Here is a 15,568-nt window from a genome sequence, read left to right on the forward strand (position 1 = left end):
TGACCCAGACTTGTGTGCATCGACTAGCCGTGTGTTGGTGTGAGCGCTCACCTGTCGCGGTGTAGGCACGTCCACACTAGCTCCACACTTAGGCAGCTACGGGATGTCCAAGTCCTTGTCCCGCTGTCCTCACTGCTTCAGTTAGGAGCAGTTCTCTGTGGTTGGTTTCCTCCTGCACCACAGGAAAATGTGACTCTCTTTTTTCCAGTCCTTAGTTCAGGATTTTTCCTATTTTGTGAATTTAGCAAAATGTGGCGTGCCCACGCTGCTGCTCGCGGCCTGCAGTACAGCCCCTAGGAAGGCACGGGTCCAGCCGAGGGACAGTCACTGACTCCGTGTTGCTGGCATTAGTGCTACTGTCCGTTTCAGCAACAGGGGCAGAGAGAGGTCAGGAGACACAGAAGAGGTGATGCTGGCAGAGTTTTGTCACCCTGAGAAGCTGACAGGCTTTAGCAAGGAAACCCCTCACGCTACAAGCAGGAGCGGCTGTGCTGGGACAACTGATCCAGGTCTCTGGTTCCTCCTATGATAACTGTGAAAGTGCTGAAGCAGAAACATAGGTTCAAAGTGCCGGAGGGATTTCATATGATCAGCAGTGGCTGTGGGAGAAACACTGGTTCTCTGAAGCACTGCAAAAAGCTTATTCTGGTTCTTGAACACCAAGACTTGTAGATAAAAGAAATCATTGCAAGTGGCCTGCTATTGCTGACTTCAAGGTGACTGCTGCCACTGGCTGGCTAATCATTTTGCTGTTGGTCAATCAGCATCCTGCGGTGGCTTGTGACTCCATTAGTTTACAGTCTGCTCTCTGGAGGTGAAGATGCTGATGTACTACTGTACATAGCAAGTAGCTTTGAATAAACACGGAAAACCAAACGATGCTGGGATTTATCTGACCGCATAATTTGTAAGTGAGTGCCAGGTGGAAGCCACAACACTTCATCATTTTGTGCACCTCAGCTGTCCATTTCGGGGAGATCTTTAAAAGTACCATGAGGAAACATGGTGCCAAATGTTATATTTCCAGCATTTTCAAATTTGTGCAAAAGAAAACAGAATAGCTAGGGCACTGCAGATCCATAGCATTGCTTATTGCATGCAAAATTCCCTGTGTGGAGAAGCATGGAGAAAACCCTGCAGGGCAGGGAGGGATTTTTATGGGGTAAATATCTTGATTAATAACCAGCATCTCCTCAAGCAGTTTTTTTTCTTTTTTTTTTTTTTTATGATGATGGCAAATTATTTAGAAATAGCCTTAAGTTTCATTAGCTTGAATTCGAAGGCCTCAGACCTCATTAACTGATCTCTGCTGTCAGCTAGCAACAAATCACCTCCCAGTGTGAGCCTATTAGGACCAGATGACCTGAAAACAAGTGGCACTACCTCCAGTGGTCTACTGAGACCTGGTATTAATTAAAGTGAGCCCCTTCCATGTTTGCAGTTGGCAGGCGACACAGAGAGAAGGCCCATGAAGAGACAGTTCAGTTCACTTGTGATTGTGCTTCCCATAGTCTTAACCCTTCTTGTCTTCATCTAGAGACGGAGACAAACAAGTTGCTTTCTCACATCTATCCAAGAGCAGATTTTGGCTTTATGCTTCTCGCAGTTAACTGAAAGTCTTAGCAAATCTTTGCAAATTACCTTATTCTTTTCTCATTTTGGAGAGCAAGAGATTTTCCATCACAGAGAAGCAACGCTTTCCTTTTAGATCTAGTTCCACTTCTAAACGTTTTTTTCTTTGAGATCAAGATCTTTTGTGCTTGATTTATGTGTTGACCCTGTAACTTTCACTAATGCGCTTTTTTTTTTTTTTTGGTTAGTGTTTCTGGTGAGTGTTATTTCCAAGGGACATTTAAATATATGACTCTCAATACAGTTTTAAACTAGGACCGTTGATTTACATCCTTTTGGGGTGCGTTTTTGGAAGAATCAATATTCCCTTTGCCCCGAGGAGACAAGCTTTGTAGTCTTGTGCTGCAGACACGTACTGGGAAGATGTATGTTGAGGTAACTGCTGTCTCTCTGCTTGTCCCCTCTCCTCGTTATGGCTACATCCAGCCCCGCTCTGTGCACGCCTCTGAAGATTTGGGTGCTGCCACCTACTCCCAGCCTGGCCTGATCCACAGTGTGACTTTAGGCAAGGAAAGCTATGCCAGGTCCAGAATTTTATTTCATTTTATTTATTTCATCTCCCACTTGGTATTCAGCTGTTTGAAATGGGGCTAGAAAAGACATTGGAAGAAATTATGTTAAGATTGGCTGTGGGTTAAGAGGAGGTGAAATAGCTGGTTTAGCAGGTATTCTTGTTACATGATCCTCCTGCACCATTTTGCACGTGCCCTGTCCCTGCAGACCACGCTTGCTTTCGGTGCCGTGGACAGGAGGGATGCAGGGACAGGCAGCGCTCTGGCTGGGTGTATTCTTAGCTCTTCTGAGCGCACGCTGAGAACTAGGCTAACCGCTCTGAATGAGCGCCGCACAGCATACGACTTCCAAAAGCGTAGCTCCGAGGAGACAATATGTTTAGAGGATTCTGATTACTGTAAAGTAACCTAGATTTATGTTTCTCCTTCTGTGATTTTAGTTTATTTTTATCATGTTCTCCCTATACAAGCCTCCTTCCTGCCTTTTATTTTGATTGCTCTGGCTCTACTGCTTTTCCAAACACTAAGCAGTAATTGTTATTTTTTTTAACAATTGAGTGGATTCCTGTTATTAGGCCTTATTTGCTGATATCTGGCTGTTGTTCATGATGGTGGTGCTTGAAGCACAATTAATACCAGCTGGTTTTCCTAATCAAGGCAAACAAAGCCAGAGAGTAGCAATAAGAATTGAGAAAGACCGAGCATATTTTAAATGTTTTTTTTCTCAAATATTCTAGCGCCAAGAGCTATACTAATCAAGGAATTTGTAATAATACAGAAACTCTTTCCAGCAAATGCACATACACACACTGCTAATTTTGTCAAGCTTTTAAAAGGTTAAAGAAGAGCTACATAACTAAAACATCTTTATTATTAATGGTGTTAATAACTTTTTACGTATTTCTTAAGTAGGTTTCCTAATTTCTGATCCAAACTCGATTTGCTACTGTATCGCTGATCCTTTTGGCTTCTGACTCAGCTATTTAGTATTGGGGCCTTAAAGTGTAATTGCAGTTTGAGGTCAGAAGCAACTCTTGCAGCTGCGATTAAAAGTGTGCCAACTAGAGGGGATGGGTACAAGAAGTGGGAGCTGCCGTGAAAACGGCAGGTCTGCAGTGGCTTCAGGCAAATACAGACCAGCTCTCGGGGACCCAAAGGCAGACTGTCTGGTTTCAGGTTGTCACAAGACCTGTGGACGCCTCGTGGAGCAGCTCAGGCTGGGAGTAGCACGTGTACCGCGCATGCTGCACCGATGCTCACCGAGAGTCTGTGGTGGTTAATCTTTGGCTTCCTCAGTGCACCCTCCTTGTTGGATCTCGCAGCTGGATGGAGGCGTGTTTTGTTTTATCCAGTGCCTTTGTTAAGCTGGTACTCAAGAGTGAATTTTCACTGTACCTCCTCTTAAGTGCAAAAGATCCTGAGACTTTTCTCTTTGGACACTATATACTCTATCCTCTGTTACCCTAAACTCTGCTAATCTTACTCTAAGATACTCTTTGATTTAGCTCCTTCCAAAATTGTTTTGTTAGGAGAATTATTCCCGTTGGTGTCTAATCTTTGGATCAGAGCTTTGTGCATCAGGTTTTCAACTTCCACAGTCACAGCTTCAGGTTCTGCCAAGACTGGCTCCAAATCTTGCTCCTTGTGATGCTGAAAATCCCATGCGGGTTCCCCAAGAGATTTCTCTCTTCTTACAGTACCGTTTGGCCAAGTTTCTGACATCTCCCAGGAAGCAATGTAGTGTTTCCTGGCTTGCTGCCCAGCTCTGTGGCTAGTTGTCCATCTGTTGTCCACTCTGTGGACCCTGGAGGCGCTACATGCATGTGTATTGCTGGCAGTGTCCCATCTTAGTGACAGGATGGTCTGTAATTAGCCCAAAGTAAACCCAGCTCACGTATAGAGTGTGTCGTACGTGTAGGTGTATGTAACTTAACCAGAATGTGCCTAGTATGTCTACTAGAGATGTCTCGTTATAGCAGGGGTTGAGCCCTTCCCCCGTGAAAGGGAAAACAAAACCAAACAACCAGCCCCAAAACCACCTTGAACCAAGTTTTGGTTAATCATGCTTTCTGTCAGGGTAAAGACTGAATTTCCAGGCAAGACAGAAGTGAATGTAGTTGACAGTTACGGGACTGGGCGCATGGTCATGTGAGATCAGGCTCCTCTTGAACAGAGAGACGTTGGTGTTTTCCTCAATAAAGAAGTAGCCAGGCTTCCTCCTTCCCCTTTCAAATCCACTGTTGGTTGTAACATCTGAGAAGAAGGTTTTTGTTAAGTGGCAATTTGTGATTGTTCATTTGTGTGCTCTGAGGTGCTTGGGTCTTGTCCATATAGAGATAAATAAAGACATTGTTATCACTTAGCAACCTGAGCTAGATTCTGCACAGAAGTAGGTGTTTTGTCGTCTTTGGTATAAAAGCTAGAACTACAGCATAATTTAAGTATGATTGTCAGCCATGCGTATTTTGTATTGTTCTATGTTGTTAAGATTTACCTGCCCAGGACTTAAGCATTCCCTTTTGTCTCACCTTTTTGGGTAACCTTTGGCTAAAAAAACAGGTGATTGATGCTGTCGGTAGCGTTGGTGCCTGAGTGCTGTCAGCTACTGATGACTCACCTCGGGAGTCCTCGCCAGTCGCAGTGCACATGAAGGTGTTTAAAGCATCTCTTCCCAGGCAGATCCAGGTGTTCTCATTGTATTCTTAAAAGCTCTGTTGCATGGACATGACGCTTCATTGCTTCCTGACCTTAAATCCTGACTTTTGACAAGCCGGCAGAGGCAGGGAACCTATGCCTGTATGTTGTGATCAAGCTGTGTTTTGCTGTAAGATGTGCACCCAGTGTTTTAATGAACTATGAAAGCAGATGGAGTTTAGAAAAGTAATGGAGAAGTTAAACATTAGTGTAAGAACAGGAGGAAAATGAGAGAGTTTTGATGACCTAATCTGGTTTACGGAGACATCCTATGATACTTTTTTTTTTTTTTTTGCTTGGAAAAATGCAAGGATAAAGGACAATTGTTAGTACAGAGCTTTGTGCAGATCAGTTTTAGGACACCTGACACAATCAATCTTGGTTCATGGGTTTGGACACATTTTCATCCAGCAAACAGCTTCAGCAGTTTTAAGTTGTTGCCTCCTTTCAGCTGCTTGTTCCTGGTGCAGCTTTCTCCTGTACAGAAGCCCTAGTGATGTTATTTCCTGGAAAATGTAACTTGCTCATTGAGGAAGAAACAGAAAGCAGCTTACTGCAGAGAGGTGTCTGCGCGAGGATGCCCTGCCTTCTCTCTGGGCTATGCGTCTAAATCTGGAGGCAGGGCAAACCCGATTTGGTAAATTTAGGGAGTTGCTGTGTGCAGTGAACTCTGCAGAGCTTTCATTGCACCTTGAAACACGGTAATTTATCTTAGAGATTTTTGGTTGTATTTCCATAAATCAGAATTCATGCTCGGAATCTCAGCTGTGATCAGAACTGGTTGAGCACAGCGGTTATACAAAAATTCGAATTCCTAGATTTTACTTTTAGCTATATGAGGAAAAAAACTTGTGCAAAGGTCTAATCTAAAGCTCAGAAAAGGCCAGGGTGAGTGTGAGAAATCACATTAAAGCAGAGTCTGCTTCAAGACAAATAGAGCAAAAATTATATTTTTAGATCAAGCTTTTTTTTTTTCTTTCCTCTCTCTCCCCACAAAAGATGTCAGCAGCTTGCAAAATCAAATGGGGCCTTGTCGTCCCTCACAACCTAAGACGTCCTCACGACCACAGAGGATTTCAGCAGAAAGTTCTTATTTTTTCTCCTCCCAAGGAAGTTGAGAGTCGAAGACTGTTCAAGCTTAAGATCATACTTGTAGAATAATGTTAGCATTGTAATGGTTATGTCACAGCTGGGTTTAGGTAATACCTGGCCTTGCAGCCCTGACTCCCACAGCCCAGGAAACCATATAGCTGATACACCTTTGCAAAGTATGTTTGCTCCCATGTGCAGGTTTGTAAACCTTCTGATGCCAGGGAGTGGAAATAATAACATTATGTTTATATACAGCAGCTCTTTCCCTTTATGATATGAATTACTTAAATGTAGGCCAGTGTTTTTAAGAGCCTGCAGTTTTCTCTTGAGTAGGTAAGTTGGTTGGCTGGGTCTGAATTTCAGAGCTGTCAGGTGCTTCCAGCTCCTTCAGCTGAAAACACGCCCCTCGCCGTTATGCACGTGCTGGACAAGTGTCCCAGCGCCTGATGGACACCTATGGTGGGATGCAAACGCTGTCAAACACCAGTCAGCCATGCTACACAGTGTTTGGGGACATGGTGTCTAACCAGAGCTAGGAGGAGTGTCTAAGGCTGTAATTAGATAAATCAGAATTGGGCTGGCTTGTTGCATTTAAGGATTTTAAAAAATATATTTAAAAAGTCATGAGCAGAGAGACACCGGGATGGCATGGCTGGCCGCGTGGCGTTCATCCTCCCCGGCTCTGTGCCCCCTCCTGCTCCCATCACACACTTAACTCGCGCACACAGAGACACAATTTTGCACTCTCCTCTCTAGGTGAAGGTGCCCCTGTGGTTTTTTCTAATCCCAGCTCCCTCTTCCTGATAATTGTTTGCGAGCCGTGTGGAGCGGCTGCATTGACAGCCTGTGAATTTGGTGTGATGCCCATAATCAGTTTGTGAGACGGCGCGGGAGGCCACCCACTGCCCTTAGGACTATCCACCACTTAGTGCGGTAAAGCAACATTTAGAACGAGGAGGAAGTCAGTGCAAAGTAGGGCGAGGGATGGGAGGGGAAGGAGCGGGGCCTGCAGGAAAATTGCAGGGAGAACCGAGGAGCAGGTGATAAACTTCTGTTTGGCTGCTTAAACTTTTCAGCTAGAGCGGTGCATGGCTCTGCATTCTGGATACCTGTCCTGGCAAAACCTCAGAAGCTCCTCTTGTTTTGTCACCTCTTCTTCTCTAATGATTCACAGATACCAAGTCCAGGAGAGAGGTTGTTGTGATCACCCAGGCTGGAAACCCAGCCCAGAAATTCCTACGTCAATCCCGTAAGTGCTTGGAGTTGTAGTAGCGATTTCCCAAAGGCTCAGCCTCGAGCTTTGTGCACAGACTAAGTCGTGCTGACACAGTGAAGCCAAATACAGAAGTGTGGTTTGTTCAGGGTAGGCATGTAGCGCCCTTCACCCTGCCTCCAGGCTCAGGAGTATATAGCATATACTCTAGGATCCTTGCCTACTGCCTTCTTCTAAACTCCTTGATCTTCCCTGCAGCACTTTTTTGCTGTTGTTTCACTGGTGTCTCTCTGTTGCTGCACGTTTGGTTTCATCCATGATTTCTCCTTCTGTCCCAGGCCAGCCTCACAGTGTGGTGTTTGTACAGGATCCAGTCGCATGAAAAGCTTGTTGCAAAAATAATAGCTTCTTTATCTTGAGCATGGGGCTCTGCCATCCTCCACTTGGAATCCTTCTGTTCTTTTTCATCTGTCAAATCAAGCTTGTCTCTTTATCACTTTTAAGTCCCTCTTTTCCTGCTAATCTCTCTCTCCTACATTCTCACCATGCTCTACTCTACCTTTCTCAAGACCGTGCTGCGTTCTTCTGTTGAAACACTCAGCCACTGGACTGCTCTTAGCCCCTCCGCAATCCCGAGTGCTGGTCTGACTCTGAAGTTTCTCTTCCTTGTTTGTTCTTGCCCCTCTCTACCCTCTTCCTTCTCCACTCAGGTCGTTATTGCTTCTCCTTCCCTTACGCTCTTCCAGTCTGTTCTTCCCTTGGTACATCTCCAGCTGGTAAACTCTCCAGTTTTCCATCTCCATCGTCACCTCTCGGCCCTAACAGATTATTTTTTCCTTCCTTCTCCTAATGCTCTTTTCTTTAGTTGTGCTGTGTGGCACTCACCAGATCCAGTTTGTGCTCTAGTGCTTAATTCGGGTTTGGGGGCTGAAGGCTAACACTTCTTTAGAGCTATTCCCTCCTTCCAGATCAACTGTCTGTGTCACTGGGGGCACTTAGCTCAAACTGTAGTACTCAGCTTTGCCCAAGTGTTGCTGGAACCTAGGAACGAACAGACTGAGCTAAATTTAAGTGGTGCCCAGCCTGGTATCTCCCATCTAACAGTGGCCACTACCACAGGCTGTGGAAGAAAGATGCTGGGAGCTGTGCAGGACTTAGATGAGAAGTTGTCTCTCTGCTCTCCTCGTCTGCTCTGAGCACTGAGGGGAGCATTATGGTGGTCCAGTACAGTTCAGACCCTGCCACAATTCCACTTGTGGATTAAAGTGTCTGAATTTAGGTGTCTACATGTTGAACCCCCTTAAATCAATGGAGATCTAGTCAATGTAATTAATGGAGTCCAGAGAGCAGCTCAGCTACGTTTAGGTGTCTTAACCTGCAGGCTGATGTCCACTCGGTTGGCTGGGCTCTTAATGTTCTTTTATTTCATAAAAACTTACTGTCAAGAATAAGCATGGTAACTTCTTTGTAAGTGAACTGCTGTGTACTTACTACATCAGAACTGGTTTACGAGGAGTAGGATTTTCAAATCAAATTTTCTTAAATCACTTAGTAATTACCAACTTCAGACGTTCAACACGTCTGGTTGTCAGGCTTCAAAAACAATTGACATTTTAAAAAAAGTAACTTACCCCCACCCCCAAAAAAGTGTTTTTTGGGGGGAGTTGGCATGTGGTTTCCATGCCTCTTGATTCATGAAGCCATGTCTTTGTGGACCTGAGATCAAAATGTTTTTTAGAAGACGGGAAGAAAGAGAAGGAAGTAGAAAGCTTGATTTGTTATTACATAGTCCGTCGAGTCCAGGAACGGGCTTTAATAAAATCACCTTCTGTGGTAGCATCTCATGATACAGTCACGAGTATGGCAACATTACAAACTCTGTTCTCCCTACTGGGGTAACACGGTTGGTGCTGACAATGAGAAAGGTAAGGAAATAAATTCTTCACGTTTAAAGAAAGGTTGAGGAGAGACTGAAACGCAGACCAGAGGCAGCGGAGAGCCCCATGTTAGGTTGCTTTCCAGCAGGCAGCGTAAGGGCTCGGTCTCACGTTACGAGACTCTCGCAGCAACAGCAGTGTAACAGCTTCCTGCAGTTTGTTGGGATGCTCCAGGAACTGAGTCGAGGAGACGCTCTGTAAAAACCTCAAGTAACAGGCAATCTGCTGATCTCTTCCCTGAGCTGGGTCACAGCACAGCCCCTCAGAGAATGGCTGGACTGAGCGACGGAGGGGCAGAAATACCCTAAACCAGCACTGTGCCAAACACCAGCATTGCAGACCCGTGCCCAGAGCTCCCTGAAGCGAGGAGGGCCCCTTACCTTGCCTTGGTTTAGACATCGTCAGTGCAGACACTTTCTTTGGAGCTAGGTCCCCGGGACTCCTTTGATAGTCAGTGGAGACCAACAGCACTTTTGGGGGTGTTTCACATGACCACATGTAAGCCTCTGTCTTGGGAAGAGATGAAAAACCCTTAAAAAATGCCCATTCCTCTGCCCTGGGCTGCAAAGTGAGCCCATGGAGCTACCACGTTTGCTCTGATGAATCCCACCTGACTGTCTCTTTTACATGTTTGTACAGAGCTAGCGCAGTAGATCCCTCATCTGTGACTCAGCCTGTAGGCAGGGTTATCATCGCCATAATCCTCCTGCAGTCATTTTGTTAGCTTCGGTGATGAGTTTGACCCAATAGCCAATGGTCCTTGGCCAGCCTCTAGGAATTAACCTTGTTAAGCTGTCCTTGCTGATGCCTCTTCTGCTTGCGGTGGTGTGAGATTGAGGACTACCTGCTCGTTGCTGGACGTTCTCTACCTGTTTGCCGTCATCCCACTACATGGCCTGCGGGAAGGAGTTCACAGATTGGCTAAAATAATTTCTGAACTGTAACAACAAACCCTCATTAGTTTCTTAGGTCTAGTCCTCGTGTTGGGAATTTGGGAGATTAGATTCAAATCTATGGCAACATTTAATTTCATATTCACAGCAGGGTCGTTGCTGTAAGTGGAGGAGCAAGTTCATCCGCAGCACTGAATTCAGTCTGAAAGTATAACGCTTTTATTACCGCTAGCCTCACAGCAGTGTCTCTCCCCGACTCAGCTGAATCTTTCTCATTTCCGAAGCTGCTGCTCTTCCACATCACGTTCAAATCCTTCAATCCGACCTCCGAGCGGCGGCTGGAAACCCAACAAAATTTGACATCTCCACAGATAATTCTACCTAGTCTATAAATACGTGAATCCACGGGGCAGCACCAGCAAAGCCGTAGTTAAGACTGACTTAGCTTACCTTTAAAGGCACCCATTTTAGGCTCATTTGCAGATTCTTAGAGCTCTCAGATTCTGACAATATATATTCCTAGGACTTGGAAAATCTAAGAAAGCAGCATTCAGTCGCTTTTAAGAAGGAAGAGGATGAAGACAAAGCACCCGTTCTGTCCAGAGCAAGGAGAAGCGACGCCATTTGCTTCTCACCAGGGCTGGAGTCGGCGTGGTGGGTGGCAGCAGGTCGCGTTTGGGTTCAGGGCCCAGTGAAAGGCTCACGGGATGCTGGAAGCGCTCCACAGGTTTTGCAAACCCGCCTGCTGCTTAAGCAGGGCTTGCCCAGCAGTTGTGCTTCCCCACATCTTCCCATCACCTTCCAAAAGGAAGGATGCGTTGTGGACACGTGTGTAATGTAGCAGCTCGCAAAATATGTTCACCCATGGTTTTCTTTTCTTTTTTTTTTCCCCTTTTCTTTCTTTTTCCTTTTTTCTTTTTAAAGCCCCCAAACCACTATTTGCTAGCAGATTTTTGGCTGAAATGTATCTGAATTTTTGCTGTGTTTTTTTTTGGCTGGGAGTCGCTGAAGACTTCCGTTTTCAGCCTAAAAGTTCTGGTTTGGGGCTGCTGGGTTTTGTTTGCTTGTTTGTTTTTCGGATGCAAAACAGAAAATATGATGGGGAAGGGGAAAGTCATTTGAAGACAGAAGTCATTTCCTGCAAACGGATTTGTTAATAACGGCATTCGGACTGAAAAAAAATTCTGATGAAAATCCTCTGTCACGAATATCTAACCACACTGATGCTGACAAGCCAGGGAGCCTCCTCCCTGCTTTTCGTATTAACATATGCAATGACTTAGATTCCAGCAAAGCTGCAGAGAGCTGCCTTATCCACGTGTTGGAGGAGGCAACAGAAAATGAGCTGTAGTTACAATAAATTGCCTGCTGTCTCGTGTTTCTATTATTAAGTTTGTTATAGCCCAAACGTTTGCTTTTGAGTGGTGTGGTTGGCACAGGCTGGTGGAGGAGGAATGACCTGGGAGCCTGGGCTGGCCCAAGCGCCCTGCTCCTACGCTACCTTCTGCATCCTGGGCCCAGTGCTTTTGTGCTAGATGGGAGAGCAGGGAGATTAGCTGGGAAAACTTCAGTGAACTGGGCATAAAATGCAGCTGGGAGCATTTCCACGAAGGGACTGAATGGCATTGCTCAGCTGGGGGATGAACCCGGTGCGGGCGAGCGCTGCGGCACGGGGGATTTAGTCCTCAGCTGCTCGGAAAGGGAGAGAGCACCTTCATCCTGCGACGGGCTCCACCGCCGTCTGTGAGCCAATGCATCTGTCCTTCTCCGTGTTGCTCACCGTTTCCATTTCTCTGATTGTTTTTTTTTTTTCTTCTCTGTTTCAAGGTGGGCCTTAATGTACTGGTTCAGCGAGCAAATAAGTTTACCCCTGCCACCCGTCTCCTGATCCAGAGGTTTGTGCCATTCCCTGCTGTAGGTAAGAACCGATGCGTTTGCTTTTTGTTCCCAGTGTTTGTTCTAAACCTCACTGGATTAAAGCTGGCAAAACACCCAGCAAACACCTGCCTTTCTGGTTTATGCTGGGTTTTATATTGGCCAGAACCTGAAGACTCGGTCCTAGCGTTCGCTCTGCAAGGAGCTGTGCCAGCGAAGCCCGAGTGCGGCGTCAAGCCACAGTTTCCGCTTCCAGGCAGCTGAAATAATCAGCATTGCCTGACCGTAGGATATCCAAATCCTAGAGCTTTTCGTTTTCAGCATACTGGATGAATCCGTGTCAGATCAAATCCTTGAATCGGCAGTAGCGCTGTTTTGTTTTTGTTGTGTTTCGTTTTCAATGAAAAAGGAATGAAACGCTCCTGTTCTGAATACATAGATTTCTAAGAACCACGGCTAAAAGGGGGCTGACGTGTGTGAGCGTGAAGACTGCTGCTGGCTTTCTCGAGCACAAGATAAATGGTTCTGCCATTTGTCAGTGAACTGGTCAGTGTCTGAGGAGGGAAGGCACGTGCTGGACTCAGCGTGTGAATCTTTTCTGAATCCAGTGGTTACAACATTCAGCAAATCAGGAGTGTTTTTGGCTGTGAAGAAGTCTCCAGTGGTGTCATTTTTGTTTTGTTTTGTTTTTTGTTTGTTTTGTATAAGCTTGTTTATTTACAAACTGCAAAGATACGTTTGTCTAAATCAGGAAGGAAATCAAGCGAGATAGGGTTTTTTTCGCTCGCTGTTGCAGGTCTCTTTTCAAATTTGCTGTTAACCCAAAGCTTTGCTTTAAACTTTGTTCTTTGCTTTTGCAAGGACCACCTTCTCAGAGCTTCTTCTGAAAGCTGGCTTACAGGGCAGCATCGCCACCCAAAGAGCATCGTTTCCCGGTCTGCTTTGTGGCCCTGCTTCTAGCTCTCATGCAAAAATCTGATTTCTGAACGGTTTAAAGGTTTCCTTGCCAGCTAGGAGGCACCGCTGACCTTGAACAGCTAGCGTAATTCCCCATGCCTAATGGACCTCTCTGTAGCTGCAGTGCTAAAGCCATGGCTTTTGGGGCCCGAGTTCATTTTAAAAGCTTTACCCAAGTGATTGCATTTCATTGCACGGATGCATTAGACCCTGCATGAGTTAATTTTATTCATTGATTCAGAGCACTGTAAAATAAATAGAGGGATGGTTGAGATTTCACGATAGCCTGAGACTGGAGCGCTCAGATGAGACAGGCAATGACATCCTTGAATAAGCTGACCAGAGCCCTTTTACACACCAGCTGATTACATGAGATTTACTGGTACACACAAATTCTGTGTCTGATCCCCTCTATATTTCTCAAATTAGATGTCCAGTAGGATGGTCACTAAACTGCCTCTGAATCAGATACTTCCTGATGCTCCCTTGCCTTCTCGTGCTGGTGTTTCAAGTATGGTTGTGACGTTCAGACTAGATGCAGATTCCGCGAGTCAGTGGCAGAGCTTGTTGCTCTGACCCTCCTGCCTTCACTTCCCAGGGTTTGGGGGCTTTTTTTCCGCCAGTGAAACAGCGGCGCGTCCTTTCTGCAAAGCGGGGAGGACCTGGGGTCGTGGTCTGTAGTTTGCGTTCGGTCCTTGTTTCTGACTGCTCAGCTGTCACGTAAAGGATCTGTGGATGTTGCTGCTTCGAAGCCAATCCTGGTGTCTGTGGATTCACGTATTTGTTAATTCCTATAGCCTAGTGGCGCAAATTAGTTTTGTTTTCCTGGTTTTACATAAGTCACTGCAATGTGGTATTTGATGAAGAGTGGTAAAATATTCTTTCCGCACCCAGAACATGCTGCAGAGCTCACTGATCAGTCAAGTTCTTCCTTGAATTTCAGTGGGTTTTGGTCAGTCCCCATCTGGTCCCACAGCCTGCCACTTTTGATGTGTCTGTGACTCCTTCCCCCGCGACGCTGGCTCACGGGAGCAGAGCCTGCGAGAGGGGAGCAGCATCGTAGCGCACTGTGCCAAGTGTTGATGGGGAGACGGCTGCTACCGGCCTCTGACCCTTCTCGGATCTTGGGGGAGATCTTGTGACTCCTTTAGGCCTCCGTTTTTGCCCGTGCGCAACAGCAATGACGCTCTATCTTCTCCGAGCTCTCTGACTGAAGAAGCAGTGATTCTCAGAAAAAGCTCTCATGTCACAGTTTTTGTTGTTCTTCCTGCTCCAAATTTATTTTTCGAGGTTTTCAGCTTTTGATTTTTGTATTCAAGAGGGCACTGAAGGCTGGTACGAGACCTGGGAGGCGGCTCTGAGACTGGGTTTGAATCAGAGATGCGTGCGGAAAAATCTTTGCCGTCAGATTGTTCTATTTTTGTACCAAGGTGTTAGGAGGGAGAGGTTAGGCTTGTGTCAGAATTGATTGAGGACCCGTAATTAATTTGTTTAGCCCTTAATTAATTCTCTAGTTCTTACTTTATTTGTGTACTGTCACGCTTAATTATGTGCCGGGACATCAGGCATCGTCCGACTAATTGCTGTTTTGTTGTTTTGAAAGCTGCAAGTTATTGCTTTGCAGACCTGGGCAACCTGTTTAATTAAGACATGCCTGCCCGTTACTTTTTGAACTGCCAGCCCCCGGGAAAAGGGCAGAATTTCACCTTTTACGCATGAAAGGCCAGAAGCTGGTGTGAAGCTCTTGCTCTACTGACATGCATACATAGGATTAAACAGTTTCCCCCTGCCCTTTCTCGTCTCCCTCTCCCTAATCCGCTGACCTCACATGAGTTATGCTGGTTTGTGTCAGCTGGGAAGCTGGTGGCGTGTGTCAGACTTCTTATGGTCTCTCATCCCAAAGGGATGTGAGTGATGGAGACTTGAGAAAGTGCAGCTACCGCTCGGGCAAGAGACAGCCAGGCCCCAGAAGGGTTCAAGAGATTTCAGTAAGAGCTGCTGATTAGGACTTGACTTTAGAGCTGGCCTGGAGCTGGGTACAGGAACCAGCATTAGCCAAGCCTCTGTGCTACCCTCCTTGAGCCTCACCCCTGCACAGCCCACATGGCTCCATCCTTCATCCCCAGCAGGAAGCTGGGGAAGGCCCTGGGAGAGGCAGCCTGTGGTTTGTACTGCCTTCAGAGATGCTTCACATATCGTGTCTGTCTTCTCTGGGCTGTGTAATAGCTGTCTTAAGCCTAATAAACTGAAGCACACCTGGACAAATATTGTCCATAAGACATATTTAACAAAACTGTGATACCTCCTTGAACTCTTCTCATTAGCACTAATTTCTCTTTCACTGTGCAATGCCAAGCCAAGTGCAGGGCACGAGGGGCAACGGGGGATGTACCAGCAGGGACCTGCAAGCCTTCCTCGCAATGACGCAGGCAGCGTCCAGGCGGGAGAGGATCTGGAGAGCCGATGCGGGCTTCGATCGCTCCAATCCCCACATTGGGACAGGTGGTACTGGAAGAAGATACTGGGAGTTTGGACCACACCATTGCACTCCACCACTGGTGGTTTGCAGTAGCTGGAAGGCTGCTGCACGAGGAACACCACCACAGCCTGCCTGGAAAACTCCCCCAGCCCCTGAGCGCAGGGTCACACGGACCGGAGATGTCAATGCGAGCGAGGGATGTCCTTGCAGCCAGGAAGTAGGTTGCTCTTCCGGTGGGGGTAGCTAAACGAGCTGTGCTTTACCGTGGAAACGGCTAATCTCTG

General features: G+C 46.3%; 1 protein-coding gene across 7 annotated transcripts in view; it reads left to right on the forward strand.

Moving 5' to 3' along the window:
• Positions 1 to 15,568, forward strand: part of SFXN5 (sideroflexin 5) — a 111,025-nt gene that overhangs the window by 57,496 nt on the left and 37,961 nt on the right. For all 7 annotated transcript variants that reach the window (XM_068943846.1, XM_068943844.1, XM_068943842.1 and 4 more), the window contains one exon: positions 11,801 to 11,891. In XM_068943846.1, coding sequence (XP_068799947.1) covers positions 11,801 to 11,891 — 91 coding nt within the window. The remainder of the gene's footprint in view (positions 1 to 11,800; positions 11,892 to 15,568) is intronic.

This window comes from Struthio camelus, chromosome 4 (genome assembly GCF_040807025.1).
Source record: "Struthio camelus isolate bStrCam1 chromosome 4, bStrCam1.hap1, whole genome shotgun sequence".
Taxonomy (NCBI): domain Eukaryota; kingdom Metazoa; phylum Chordata; class Aves; order Struthioniformes; family Struthionidae; genus Struthio; species Struthio camelus.